Consider the following 15,562-nt stretch of genomic DNA (forward strand, 5'->3'; position numbering starts at 1 on the left):
CAGCTTCAGATTCGCACGTTCGCCCATTTCTCTAAATCTTTTTGTTCCTGGGGTTCCTAAATTCGCAAGCCCGTTTAACCCTTTGCAATTACTTTAAAGCAAAAAAGACTCTGGCTAGGGGATGGAAGCGGTAATTCGGAAAGGGGGACGAGGTAGGGATGAGCTGCCATTTTCTTTTCAACAAACTTTCTTTTGTTTCTTTCCCCTTCTTTCTTCTCCTGCTTGTAGGCTGCAATTCATTAGGCTGCGACTCCAAAGGGGCAGGCCCAACAGGTCTTTTGCCGGCTTTCAGATGGCGGAAAGTTCGACCTATTTTCTGCTCCGCTCTATTCTAAGGAAACAAAACAACAGCAAAAACAATCGCTGAAAAGCGAGAAAGACAGTTGTAGTGCAGCACACCCTGCGGCTAAATGTTCAAAAAACAAACCAAAAAAAGACCAACCAAAATAAAAGAAAACGCACATACACAAATCCACCCCAAATACAAATTAAAGAAACAAAACAAAACATTCACAAAACCTAAAAAAAAATGTGAAAAAGGAAAAAGAAGAGAAAAACAACGCCCCCTTCCTTCCTTGTCCCTCCACAAGACGGGCCCAAAACGTGCCAATGAACCGGAAATAGCGCCCTGCGATTGCGCAGACCAGCTCGCCGACACATGCGCAGTGATCCATCAGGGCGGCGGAGGACTTATAGGTCTAATTAGCGAGAGTGAAAAGAGATAGATGGCTTCTCGCGTGGGGTAAGTCTTGCCGGGAAGCGACCAACTTTAAGACGCTTGAAGAATGACTTACAGACGAGAGAGCTTGTGTGGTTAGTGGATTACTTTTTTTTTAAGAGAGAAATTAGGTCTCTGGAGTGTAGTCCAGTAGATAAATGATATTGCTACTGTATTTTATTTCCTGGAATATTGTGCGTTTAAGTCACGTTTATCTTTACAGGCGAGACCTTCAATACGTTGTACTCACACGACCACTCTGATCAATTGCTTTAGACAATATCCTGGTGCCCCTGTAGTTGTTGATGTCAATTCATTTGTGAAACCTTTGTCGCAAACGTGAAGGCAAACCAGTTGGTATAAAACTGAAAGATCGCTTTCGCATCAGACTCTGAGGTCCAGTGAGTGTTGAAAGTACTCAGCGCTTTGACACCCCAACCCACATTGACACCCCAAACCACATTGACTCCCCAACCCACATTGACACCCCTACCCGCAATGACACCCCAACCCGCATTGACACCCCAACCCACATTGACACCCACATTGACACCCCAACCCACTTTGACACCCCAACCCGCATTGACACCCCAACCCGCATTGACACCCCAACCCACATTGACACCCCAACCCACATTGACACCCCAACCCACATTGACACCCCAACCCACATTGACACCCCAACCCACATTGACACCCCAACCCACATTGACACCCCAACCCACATTGACACCCCAACCCACATTGACACCCCAACCCACATTGACACCCCAACCCGCATTGACACCCCAACCCGCATTGACACCCCAACCCGCATTGACACCCCAACCCGCATTGACACCCCAACCCGCATTGACACCCCAACCCGCATTGACACCCCAACCCGCATTGACACCCCAACCCGCATTGACACCCCAACCCACATTGACACCCCAACCCACTTTGACACCCCAACCCGCATTGACACCCCAACCCGCATTGACACCCCAACCCACATTGACACCCCAACCCACATTGACACCCCAACCCACATTGACACCCCAACCCACATTGACACCCCAACCCACTTTGACACCCCAACCCACTTTGACACCCCATCCCACATTGACACCCCAACCCACATTGACACCCCATCCCACATTGACACCCCAAACCGCATTGGTATCCTGCTATTAGTGAGGAACTGCGTGATGCAAAGTGTGAGCGTAGGCGTGCCGAGCGCAAGTGCCTTCAGACGGGTCTCACTGTACATAAGCAGGTTTTTAACTACACCAAGAACGTTGTAACCAAGATCGTACACTCCGCTAAGACACTTTTTCTGCAGACTCAGATTGCCACTTGTTCTTCTAGCAAGAAACTGTTTGATATTTGCAACCCCTTGACTGGCCGCACTAAGGTGTCCCCACTCCCCACTGTATTTCCTGTTAGTGAGCTGCCTGATGTTTTTAGTGATTTTTTCATCCAGAAAGTAGCTGATATTAGATCAGAACTGGACACGCTAGCTGTTAATTCTGCTGCACCCACTCATGTTGATGCTTCCCCTGCCTGTACGTTTTTAGCATTCCAGAAAGTCAGTGAGAAGGACCTTAGAGAGATTATTTTGAAATCCAAACCTACAACTTGTCCACTTGATGCATTGCCCACACCATTACTTGTTGAAAACCTTGATCTTCTGTTGCCTGTTCTCACCCAGATTGCTAATGATAGCCTGTTGTCTGGTGTTTTTCCATCATTGTTCAAAACTGCACTTGTGAAACCGCTCCTTAAGAAATCCAATCTCGATGTAAATGTCTTAAAGAACTACCGCCCTGTTTCTAACCTTTCATTTTTGTCAAAGATCATTGAGAAAGTAGTTTTAAAGCAGCTGTTAGTGTATTTGAACACGCATGATCTGATCTCGCATTCTCAGTCAGCATACCGTCCTTCTCACTGTACTGAGACTGCCCTGCTCAAGGTGACCAACGACATTCTGTCTGCTCTGGATGGTGGTGATGTGTCTGTGCTCACCCTACTGGACCTCTCGGCAGCGTTTGACACAATAGATCATGTCACGCTGCTGAGCAGGCTCCAGACCTTGTATGGCATCTCTGGTCCAGCGCTGGCATGGTTTGAGTCCTACCTTACGGATAGAACTCAGGCTGTGCTTGTCGATGGCCAGAGATCAGCCCCAGCCCCCCTTGTTTTTGGTGTCCCTCAAGGCTCTGTACTTGGCCCCGTCCTCTTCATTATGTATACCAAACCCTTGTCTGCCCTCATTCAAAATCATTCCGTTTCAAACCAGTCTTTTGCTGATGATACCCAGTTGTATAAGCCTAGTTCCCCCGCTGAGACACATGCCGCCATCCAGACCATTCAGACCTGTATCTTAGATGTTAAGTCATGGATGGTAGAAAATAAGTTAAAACTAAATGATGATAAGACAGAGGCACTTCTGCGCATAAAAAAGTCCACTAAGTTCCCAAATTCTCAACCTTCGTCTGTCCAAGTAGGCAATACCGACATCTCTTTCTCTTCTTCAGCTAGAAACCTCGGCTTCACCATCTCCTCAGACATGACACTCAACAAGCACATCTCCAACATCTGTAGGTCCGCATACTTTGAACTCCGCAAGATCGCAACCATCCGCCATACTCTGTCCGTTCAAACTACAAACACCATAGTCTGCTCTCTTGTTCTTTCTAAACTTGACTACTGTAACTCTCTTCTCTCTGGCTGTCCACTCTACCTCCTGCACAAACTACAGAAAGTTCAAAATTCTGCAGCACGCCTGATCCTCAAAGCACGAAAAAAAGATCATGTCACACCACTTCGCCGCACACTCCACTGGTTACCCATCCAACCAAGCCCGCATTGAATACAAACTGTCCACTCTCTGCTTTCACTTCTTCTCTGCCTCGTCTCCTGCTTATTTCTCTGAACTTCTCACTGTATACACTCCTGCTAGACAACTCCGCTCCTCTTCTGATAGCCGCACCCTAGTCATCCCACACACAAAATCAAAAGCATATGGACAACGCACTTTTGCATTTTGCGCATCTACTCAATGGAACTCTCTCCCCTCTCACATTCGCCACTCTCAGTCAGTACAGTCATTCAAGCGAGCACTCAAAACTCACCTCTTCCAGAAACACAACTCCTAAAGTCGCAACTTTTTGCCATCCTGTTCTGTAACGGTTCCATCTCTATTCAGCTTGTTATTTTTGTCTTTTGTTTTAAATTATTATAAATATAATTTTTCACTGCAGTAGTCCTTTAACTTTAACCCTTAGCTGTAAGCTAGATATGCACAAGTCATGTCGGTGCCACATAATGCTGACACACATGTTCCTGTGCATAGTTTATGGATAACGTGTAGTTGGGAAGTTAAGAGTAGAAATAATTAGTATTTAGTGTAGGAGGAGGGTTGGGGGTGGGTAGGGAGGGGGTGGGTATGGTTTACTTTGAGCAGGTCGGTTTCAGTTTTAATAAACAATTCTAGAGAATTGTGTATCTTATATTTGAGTCTTTCGTGTTTTAGACATTGATGCATTTAATAGTTTTAACGAGTTGCCTTTTGTTTTATCATTCTGGTGTTTATCTAGATGTGCTGTGTATCTTATAAGAAGTTCTTAAAAGTTCGAAGTTATTTTAGCATATAGGTTTTTTTTTATGGTCTTAACAGTTAAACATGTATTACGTTATCATTAAGATTCATGCTTTGTTAGCACTAAGCAGTTGTTTTAATCAGTCTGGTTTTCTCTTGTTTTCATCTTATGAACATTCTAAATGTTAGACTAACTTATTGTCTTGTACAGAATAACAACTGTGTGAATGGTGCTATACTGAATGAAAGAGTGTGACATGAAGTTCTTGTACATCAATGTAAAGAGTGTGAATGACGTTTTTGGCTCACGTAAGTGTAGCCTATGCGATGATAAACTTTGTCTGTCTGTGCGTGCGTGCGTGCGTGCGTGCGTGCGTGTGTGTGTGATAGAAACTTTAACATTTCCGAGTCTATGGATAAAGCTCGCATAAGAAGATTACGTCTCGGTCAAAAGTGTTTGACGTGTGTGATAGAAACTATTTGAAGACGTCACATTATGACGTAAGAGGGTTAGACGTCACGCAAAGGAATTACTGAAAGTCTCGGTCATTGTTATTGTGAGCGGGCCGAGACTAGTTGGCAGATCCAGGGTCTCGCTTTCTTGCACAGTTTCACCTATGCTTACTGTGTGTGTGTGTGTGTGTGTGTGTGTGTGTGTGTGTGTGTGTGTGTGTGTGTGTGTGTGTATGTGTGACGGAGTGATTGAGTTTGTGTTACTGTTTGTCGATTTCTTACGTGAGCCTTGAAGGCTTCGCCTCTTGTTAGTTTAGATGTCAAGCGCTTAGAGCAAGCCTTTTTAACGAAAGTTTTTGATTTAGCGCTATATAAATGTTCTTCTTCTTATTATTATTATTGACACCCCAAACCGCATTGACACCCCAACCCACATTGACACCCCAACCCACATTGACACCCCAACCCACATTGACACCCCAACCCACATTGACACCCCAACCCACATTGACACCCCAACCCACATTGACACCCCAACCCACATTGACACCCCAACCCACTTTGACACCCCAACCCACATTGACACCCCAACCCACATTGACACCCCAAACCGCATTGACACCCCAACCCACATTGACACCCCAACCCACATTGACACCCCAACCCACATTGACACCCACATTGACACCCCAACCCACATTGACACCCACATTGACACCCCAACCCACATTGACACCCCAACCCACTTTGACACCCCAACCCACATTGACACCCCAACCCACATTGACACCCCAACCCACTTTGACACCCCAACCCACATTGACACCCCAACCCACATTGACACCCCAAACCGCATTGACACCCCAACCCACATTGACACCCCAACCCACATTGACACCCCAACCCACATTGACACCCACATTGACACCCCAACCCACATTGACACCCACATTGACACCCCAACCCACATTGACACCCCAACCCACATTGACACCCCAACCCACATTGACACCCCAACTCACATTGACACCCCAACCCACATTGACACCCACATTGACACCCCAACCCACATTGACACCCACATTGACACCCCAACCCACATTGACACCCCAATCCACATTGACACCCCAACCCACATTGACACCCCAACCCGCATTGACACCCCAACCCGCATTGACACCCCGACCCGCATTGACACCCCAAACCGCATTGACACCCCAAACCGCATTGACACCCCAACCCACATTGACACCCCAACCCGCATTGACACCCCAACCCGCATTGACACCCCAAACCGCATTGACACCCCAAACCGCATTGACACCCCAACCCACATTGACACCCCAACCCACATTGACACCCCAACCCGTATTGACACCCCAACCCGCATTGACACCCCAAACCGCATTGACACCCCAAACCGCATTGACACCCCAACCCACATTGACACCCCAACCCACATTGACACCCCAACCCGCATTGACACCCCAACCCGCATTGACACCCCAACCCGCATTGACACCCCAAACCGCATTGACACCCCAACCCACATTGACACCCCAACCCGCATTGACACCCCAACCCGCATTGACACCCCAAACCGCATTGACACCCCATCCCGCATTGACACCCCGACCCACATTGACACCCCAACCCACATTGACACCCCAACCCACATTGACACCCCAACCCGCATTGACACCCCAACCCACATTGACACCCACATTGACACCCCAACCCACATTGACACCCACATTGACACCCCAACCCACATTGACACCCCAATCCACATTGACACCCCAACCCACATTGACACCCCAACCCGCATTGACACCCCAACCCGCATTGACACCCCGACCCGCATTGACACCCCAAACCGCATTGACACCCCAAACCGCATTGACACCCCAACCCACATTGACACCCCAACCCGCATTGACACCCCAACCCGCATTGACACCCCAAACCGCATTGACACCCCAAACCGCATTGACACCCCAACCCACATTGACACCCCAACCCACATTGACACCCCAACCCGTATTGACACCCCAACCCGCATTGACACCCCAAACCGCATTGACACCCCAAACCGCATTGACACCCCAACCCACATTGACACCCCAACCCACATTGACACCCCAACCCGCATTGACACCCCAACCCGCATTGACACCCCAACCCGCATTGACACCCCAACCCACATTGACACCCCAACCCGCATTGACACCCCAACCCGCATTGACACCCCAACCCGCATTGACACCCCAAACCGCATTGACACCCCAAACCGCATTGACACCCCAACCCACATTGACACCCCAACCCACATTGACACCCCAACCCGCATTGACACCCCAACCCGCATTGACACCCCAACCCACATTGACACCCCAACCCACATTGACACCCCAACCCACATTGACACCTAGGGAAGACAGTGGAGAAAACTGTTGATGAACAGAGTTAAAAGAAGGTCTCCGCTCTAGGTAAGACCTGTGAAGACTTATCATTTGTATTTAAACGCATTTTTTGTTTTTAATTTCGTAGACTCAGTCACTTGAACGAAAGATATATCAAATGTAAGAATGAAGCACGTCTCAAAAACAAACGCTCACTGACACTGACACTGACACTGACACTGACACTGACACTGACGATTTGTTGTATTGTTTTCCTTTGTTTTAATGTGCGGGCCCGTCTGTGACCTATGTATATATCCATCTCTCGTAAAAGTCCGTGTTGTTTCGTTAACACACTTTGTTTCTTTATAATTTTCCATGTTTGCGTGTCAGCATCAGTCCGTCCTGGTATTAGTGTACAAAGAAGAAGGTGACAGACATTGTGTCGGTACACGGTACAAGCAGCGTGCACACAGATCGGACGCAACCATCTCTTGCTGACCTCGAATAAATACGAGGCAATAAAAAAAACAATCTCTCTCTTCTACCGTCTCTGATGACAGTTCCAACAGGCCCAGGCATGTCTCCGTATATCGACCTCAGACTCAACAAAAAGGCCGAGCGTGCTTTCAGAAATAAAGGCTCCGATGCCATTTGGCTAAAAGCTGATGACTATGGACGACGGTAGCGTTTTTTTTAAAGACCAGAATCATGATCTCCTCACTCTGGGTCTATATCTCCGCCAGGACATCAGAGAGCAAGCCTGGCCTCTGCTATTCTGTGTCAACAGCTCTCGGTCCGTGTCTCAGCGCAATAAGCATTGGACAATCAATGCGCGAGCGTCGCCCCATTCCCAGCAAACTTAAAGAGAACCTTCCTCCTTCTTTCGGTCAGATTCTATGCCGCTGCTTACTCGTTCTGTCACGAATAGAAGTGTCGATTGCTTGCTTACGTATCATTCTGGATGCGTGACGTAATGAGACATCGCTTCGGATCCATCTGGTGACCTCATTTTTCCCCAGAAATGTTTCGTAACTAGAACGAGCAGGACACTGACCAGTGTTTTTCAAAGTATGATGTGAGAGGTGCATGAAGAAATATGTCACAATATGTCACAATATGTCACAATATGTCACAGGGCCAGACTAGGCGAAGAGGAGGGGGGGGGGGGGTTGCCAGTGGTGGCCCAGGGGGATGTCCCCCCCGGCGGCAGGGGCGGATCAGTTCATTTTATGGGTGTTTTTTTTCAAAAGTATATTGTGAAGATATGGGTGTGAAGGCGCGAAGCGCCGAGCCGACGGCGCAAAGCGCCTAGCTTGCTAGGGGGGTCCGGGGGCATGCCCCCCCGGAAAATGTTGAAAAAAAGGATGCAAAATGGTGCAATCTGGTGCATTCTGAGGATGATCATTACCAGTTTCAGGCAGCAGATTTTGTCACTGATTAATACCCAAAAAATTGAAACTCAATGTAAAATAAAGAAATGCATGCCTCATTCAATATTTTTATTTTTTGGCTGGGGGGGGGGGGGGGGGGGTCCGGAAACCCTAGAACCCCCCCCCCCCCTCGTTGTGGGTTAGGAAGCTGATGGGTAGGTCATATTCTGAGATAGGAAAATGGTCGCTCCTTGCATGAAACGGCATAAAATAAGCAATAATAAAAATAAATAAATAAGTAAGGTACATGTTTAGGCTAGGGGGGGGGGGGGTTGCGCAACCCCCATAACCCCCCCGGTAGTCCGGCCCTGTGTCACAATATGTCACAATATGTCACAATGTTTGGAATGAAATACCGAAAGTCCTAGCTCTTTAGTAGGACGTCCGCTGTTTCAGTACCGCCGGAGTATTGGTTGTCTCATGTGCGGGATACTCGCTTTAATCATTGCAAGGGAAAGTCCCTCAACAAACGCAAAATCACCACATCAAGGGAGCTAATTGTGGCATTGAGTGAGACGCAGTTATCGACAATGCTAACAGAAATGGAGGCTTAAAAACCTCTCTGGTTACGAGAACAGTTACGGGCTTTTAACTCGGGTTCCTGTCAGAGAATCCACCACACTATGGCGCAGCCGAACCATCCAGTTCTTCACAGACATGATTAGTCTTTACTCGCAGCAAATGTCAGGGCTATTTAACGTCAAACACACCACGACCATCGACAAGATCCTTTCATTATATGCCGTCAGGTAAATCCATTGACGTCGAGTGTTGACCTTGTTTTCTACTTTATTTTTGGGCGTTGTTGTGTGGTAGGATTGCTAACATTCGCGGAATAAAACTGTTAAGATGTATGAATCAGATCAGATTTGAATAGTGATTGTTAGCGGTAGTTGAAGGCATCTGTCTGAGGTAATTTATGTTTGAATCTGGCATCATTACGACGCCAAGTGTTTAAAATGAAGTAGATTTAGTGCAATTTGTTGTTAGTCTATTTAACATGAAGTAAGATTTAGTGCAATTTTTTTTTTCTCTTCACTACAGTTACTCTAACGTTACAGCTATTTCATTCACCTTTGCTATGTCTAGTAGTTTGTGCGTTTGTTTACGTGTATGTGCGTGTGTGTGTGTGAGTGCGTGTGTGTGTGTGTGTGTGTGTGTGTGTGTGTGTGTGTGTGTGTGTGTGTGTGTGTGTTGTTGTTGTTGTTCCCATATTTCTGTTAAATAATACCATTTTCAGCGGGACAATACATAACAAGTTAATTAATCCAACGCTCGATGGACAAAAGGCGAGAATTTACAAATTACCAATAACAGTACTAGTTTTCAGCACAGCATCATACGGCGCATAAAGCAATTTGTTGTTAGTCTATTTAACATGAAGTAGATTTAGTGCAATTTGTTGTTAGTCTAATTAACATGAAGTAGATTTAGTGCAATTTGTTGTTAGTCTATGTTTACAGTTTATGTCTCCTTTTCTCCCCGACAGTTGCGCTAAGTCAGCTACTCTCGTTCTGTCTCCCTTTTCTCCCCGACAGTTGCGCTAAGTCAGCTACTCTCGTTCTGTCTGGCTCTAATTTATTTACAATTCATGTGTCGTGAACAAAATTGATGCTTCCTCTACAAAGCTTGTGTGGGATCAAACAAGATTGACAAATGACTGTCCAACGACTTATCCCCCGTACACATATAGATGTGACGTTGTACACAATATGCTACGCCATAAGAACAGCCACTGAATCAGGGCATAACCAAATGTCAAGACTTTGTATCATGTGGATAGTATGGTTGTGTTTACACATCACTCAGTAATATTCCGTAGACGCTTTTTCTCATTATGTTCATTATAACGAGCTTTTATGCATTGCTCATCTCTTCTTTTGTGAAACAAACTTCCAAACAATTCCAAATTATGCGGTGTCAATTTTTGTTAAAACTCATAATACTCATGAAATGTATGCATGCTACACGTCAATAGTATCATCAGGTGCATCGCCCTGCATAAAGATAACGCCTTATGATATCGACAGCAGCAGCGACAGCAACATCAACAGCGACAACACCATCAACAACACCAGCAGCAGCAGCAACACCATCAACACCGACTACCACAAGGATAGCAGTGACAGCAACGGCGACATTATTAGCCTACCAATGACCAAGACAGCGGCAGCAACAACTACAACAGAACAAGATCAACAACAACAACAACAACAACAACAACAACAACAACAACAACAACAGCAACAACAACAACAAAAGCAACAACAACAACAGAAACAACAAAAACAGCAGCAACAACAACAGCAACAGCAACAACAACAACAACAACAACAACAACAACAGCAACAGCAACAGCAACAACACCACCAACAACAACAGCAACAACAACAACAACACCATCACCACCAACATCAACAACAACAGCAACAGCAGCAGGAACAGCAGCCAACACAACACAAACAGTTTCAACAGCAACAACAACAACAGCAACAACAACATTTGAAACAACAACAACAACATCTCGGCAGTTATACGGCAGTCCGAGCGTACCAAAAACCTCACCATTTCGGTGATCCAGGAGATACACGTTTGAAAACAACAATGACACATCTCACGCCCACCCAACACATCCACATGTTACAGATACATAGGTTTGAGGGTAACAATGACACATCTCACGCCCACACAACACATCCACATGTTACAGATACAGAGGTTTGAGGGTAACAATGACACACCCACACAACACATCCACATGTTACAGATACATAGGTTTGAGGGTAACAATGACACATCTCACGCCCACACAACACATCCACATGTTACAGATACATAGGTTTGAGGGTAACAATGACACATCTCACGCCCACCCAACACATCCACATGTTACAGATACATAGGTTTGAGAGTAACAATGACACATCTCACGCCCACCCAACACATCCACATGTTACAGATACAGAGTTCGGTCATGGCATCTGCTGCCAATTAACGAGGCAAGCAAAGATCAGCGAATTGACGTCAACACGTTTTTCTTCTCCACCTTGTTTCTGTTTAGCGGGATTTTCGGAAGCACGAAGCCTTAATCCAGAAGCATGGACGAAGAAAAAAACAGCTGTCGTGCTTGAAAAGTGAATGGTTTATGCCAACATTGTACACAACGAAAGTCTAAAGAGGAAGAGGAACAAGACAAGACAAGACGAGAAGAGACGAGACGAGACGAGACGAGACGAGACGAGACGAGACGAGACGAGGAAGCAAACAAGGAAGCAAACAAACAACGAACAGACAGACAGACAGACAGACAGACAGACAGACAGACAGACAAACAAACACACAAACACACAAACACACAAACAAACAAGCAAACAAGCATGTTTATTTATCTCACAAACTATACACATGAACAAACTGAAAGAAAGCTGTTTCATAGAATACATATTTAGTAGAAAATATCAATTTCGTCAATACAATGTTCATTTTGCATTTCCCTGTGTTGGAGAGAGACCGAGAAACGGAGAGACAGAGACAAAGAAACAGAGACTGAGCGGATGCCCGCGACTGATTCAGACAAGAGACAAAGAAACAGAGACAGAGCGGATGCCGACTGATTCAGACAAGAGACAAAGAAACAGAGACAGCGGATGCCCGCGACTGATTCAGACAAGAAAATAAGACAGAGGAGAAGGAGGGGGTAGGGCATAAGAAAATAACAGGCTTTGTCTTTTGTCTCGAGAAGAAAAGAAAAGGGTGTGTCTGTTTTTAGCCGAAACACGTCCGAAGTCTGGCACCAGAAGACTTTCTATACTCTTCATTCAGCCCCCTGTGATATCCCTGTCTGGCATTTGTTGCAAAGGTCACACCCTGGCATTTGTTGCAAAGGTCACACCCCGCCGCTATTCGACTTGGTGAGCATTACACACATATATATCCACCGCCTAGCCTCGATGCTAAGAAACCTGTGTATGTACTCGTATTGGTAGGGTACATACATGTGTAAACTGATTTTCTTGTGAAAAGCAGACGCTTCGTCCATGTTTAGCAATGGAGACTAAACTTGTTTGATTGTTCTTGTCTTTTGAATCATTGGACGTTTTGCACATATGTGTTCATGCTTTGGGGGCCATCTTCGGTACCTTTATTGTTAAATCAAGTGACTGCTAAATAACTGCTTTAAGCAGACAAAGCAGAGAGGATGGAACAGTGTCTGTTTGTCTGCAGAGGAAGGACAATACGCTTTTTTTCAAAGTTTCGTGTGGTTTTGTCATACAAAGTGCTTCTTATGTCCATAACAATGCATGCTCTACCTTGCAATGTGAGCTATCGTGTGCACAAAATAACATCTGTCCAGGTGTTCACGTGATTAAAGGGGCAACACTACCTAACATTTTCCTCAAAGTACTTATGAACTACCCAAAACAAATATGTTTTAGCGAATCACCACACCATGTCCCAAATAGACTGGTGACAACAAAACAAATATGTTTTAGTGAATCACCACACCATGTCCCAAACAGACTGGTGACAACAAAACAAATATGTTTTAGCGAATCACAACACCATGTCCCACATAGACTGGTGACAACAAAACAAATATGTTTTAGCGAATCACCACACCATGTCCAAAACAGACTGGTGACAACAAAACAAATATGTTTTAGCGAATCACCACACCATGTCCCACATAGACTGATGACAACAAAACAAATATGTTTTAGCGAATCACAACACCATGTCCCACATAGACTGGTGACAACAAAACAAATATGTTTTAGCGAATCACCACACCATGTCCCAAATAGACTGGTGACAACAAAACAAATATGTTTTAGCGAATCACCACACCATGTCCCAAATAGACTGGTGACAACAAAACAAATATGTTTTAGCGAATCACCACACCATGTCCCAAACAGACTGGTGACAACAAAACAAATATGTTTTAGCGAATCACCACACCATGTCCCAAACAGACTGGTGACAACAAAACAAATATGTTTTAGCGAATCACCACACCATGTCCCACATAGACTGGTGACAACAAAACAAATATGTTTTAGCGAATCACCACACCATGTCCCACATAGACTGGTGACAACAAAACAAATATGTTTTAGCGAGTCACCACACCATGTCCCACATAGACTGGTGACAACAAAACAAATATGTTTAAGCGAATCACCACACCATGTCCCACATAGACTGGTGACAACAAAACACATATGTTTTAGCGAATCACCACACCATGTCCCAAATAGACTGGTGACAACAAAACACATAGACAAGACAAATATATTTAAAACTATCTTTTTTCATGTGCATTATAAAATTTTCAATTATTCACATTATTTTTTTTAGAAAAATGCCTTCAAAGTGAACATGTGTTTGGGTCAAAAATGTGCTTTTTTTTGCGGCTCAGATTTGTTCTACCAACATTTGCCACTGTTTTGGATACCATTAGTTTTTATTTTTATTTTCCCTGCTATCGCTCTAAAATTTGCCATGTTATTTGTCAATATTTATGGCTGGATTCTGTACCTCAGGCCAGGCTGCAGCCTCTATTTTATGATTTCTGGATTTTATTAATTTTCATTACTTTTATTTCAAAAATCGGCACTATTGAAACCGGTGAAACTGAGACATTTGTGAAAGCAACATGATGAGGTACGTATTCCATCTGGTATGTGGTCAAATGAGAGGGTGCTCTTATAAAATGTAAAAACCCGGTCATATCGGTTATGGTGTTGACGAACGGTTTGCACGAAAAGTAAGGCATCTTTAAAACAAACGCATGTTCCAATGTTCTTGATTTTTTCTATTTTCTTTTATTTATGCTGGAACACCTGTCCAAAGCACAGAGGTGGCACCAAGGGCAGTGACAGAGAAGCTAAGATGGTAATTAGCAGGCAAGCCAATAGTCTGACGTGTCTAATGTAACAGTGCTGTAACGCTGGGCGCTGCGTGTTGTTCCATGTCACAGTCTGCATCCCCTTTATCACGTGCAAAACAGGCGGTATACGGGTTTCGGTTTCACTGCCGGAACCGGTTTTACCCGGTGACTGATTTGTGTGTGTGTAAGGGGAGGGGAAGTGAGTGTGTGTGTCGGGGGGTGGGGGGGGGGCTGTTTTAGTGTGTGTGTGTGTGTGTGTGTGTGTGTGTGTGTGTGTCTGTGTGTGTGTCTGTCTGTATTTGAGTCTGTGTGTGTGTGGTGTGTGTGTGTGTCTGTCTGTGTGTGTCTGTCTGTGTGTGTCTGTGTGTGTGTCTGTGTGTCTGTGTGTCTGTGTGTCTGTGTGTCTGTCTGGGTGTGTGTCTGTGTGTGTGTCTGAGTGTGTGTGTGTGTGTGTGTGTGTGTGTGTGTGTGTGTGTGTGTGTGTGTCTGTGTCTGTGTGTCTGTGTGTCTGTGTCTGTGTGTCTACGTACGTGCGTGCGTTTGTGATTACCAGAAGCCTACCGCTACGTTATGGTTTTCCCAAGTAACAACAGGAAATATTACTGATTGATTTTGACACAGCACTATAGCCCGGAGTCAAGAAAATTGCAAGGCACTTTCTTTACACACAAATCTACTCAAATAACATGCTCGCCTATCTGGCCTGAGGTAAATTGCACTACATACGTTTGTACGTGTATAAAACGGTACACAAGGGAGAGAAAGAGAGGGAGAGAGAGAGAGAGAGAGAGAGAGAGAGAGAGAGAGAGAGAGAGAGAGAGAGAGAGAGAGAGAGAGAGAGAGAGACAGAGAGAGAGAGACAGAGAGAGAGAGACAGAGAGAGAGAGAGACAGACAGAGACAGACAGAGAGACAGAGAGAGAGACAGAGAGAGAGAGAGAGAGAGAGAGACAGACAGACAGAGAGAGACAGAGAGAGACAGAGAGAGAGACAGAGAGGGAGACAGAGAGAGAGACAGATAGAGACAGAGACAGAGAGGGAGAGATATGATGAGGGAGATAAAGAAAGATAGAGAAAGAGA

The 15,562-nt window shown here is 45.3% G+C and overlaps 1 protein-coding gene across 1 annotated transcript; it reads left to right on the forward strand.

The window, feature by feature from the left end:
- The first annotated feature begins 725 nt into the window (after positions 1-725).
- LOC138976999 (cell surface glycoprotein 1-like) lies at positions 726-7,186 on the forward strand. Its single transcript, XM_070349890.1, has 4 exons — positions 726-742; positions 1,134-1,917; positions 2,628-2,921; positions 5,120-7,186. Exons 1-4 carry the CDS (start codon positions 726-728, stop codon positions 7,184-7,186), a joined length of 3,162 nt encoding a protein of 1,053 aa, XP_070205991.1.
- Positions 7,187-15,562: the final 8,376 nt, after the last annotated feature.

This window comes from Littorina saxatilis, linkage group LG9, assembly GCF_037325665.1.
Source record: "Littorina saxatilis isolate snail1 linkage group LG9, US_GU_Lsax_2.0, whole genome shotgun sequence".
Taxonomy (NCBI): domain Eukaryota; kingdom Metazoa; phylum Mollusca; class Gastropoda; order Littorinimorpha; family Littorinidae; genus Littorina; species Littorina saxatilis.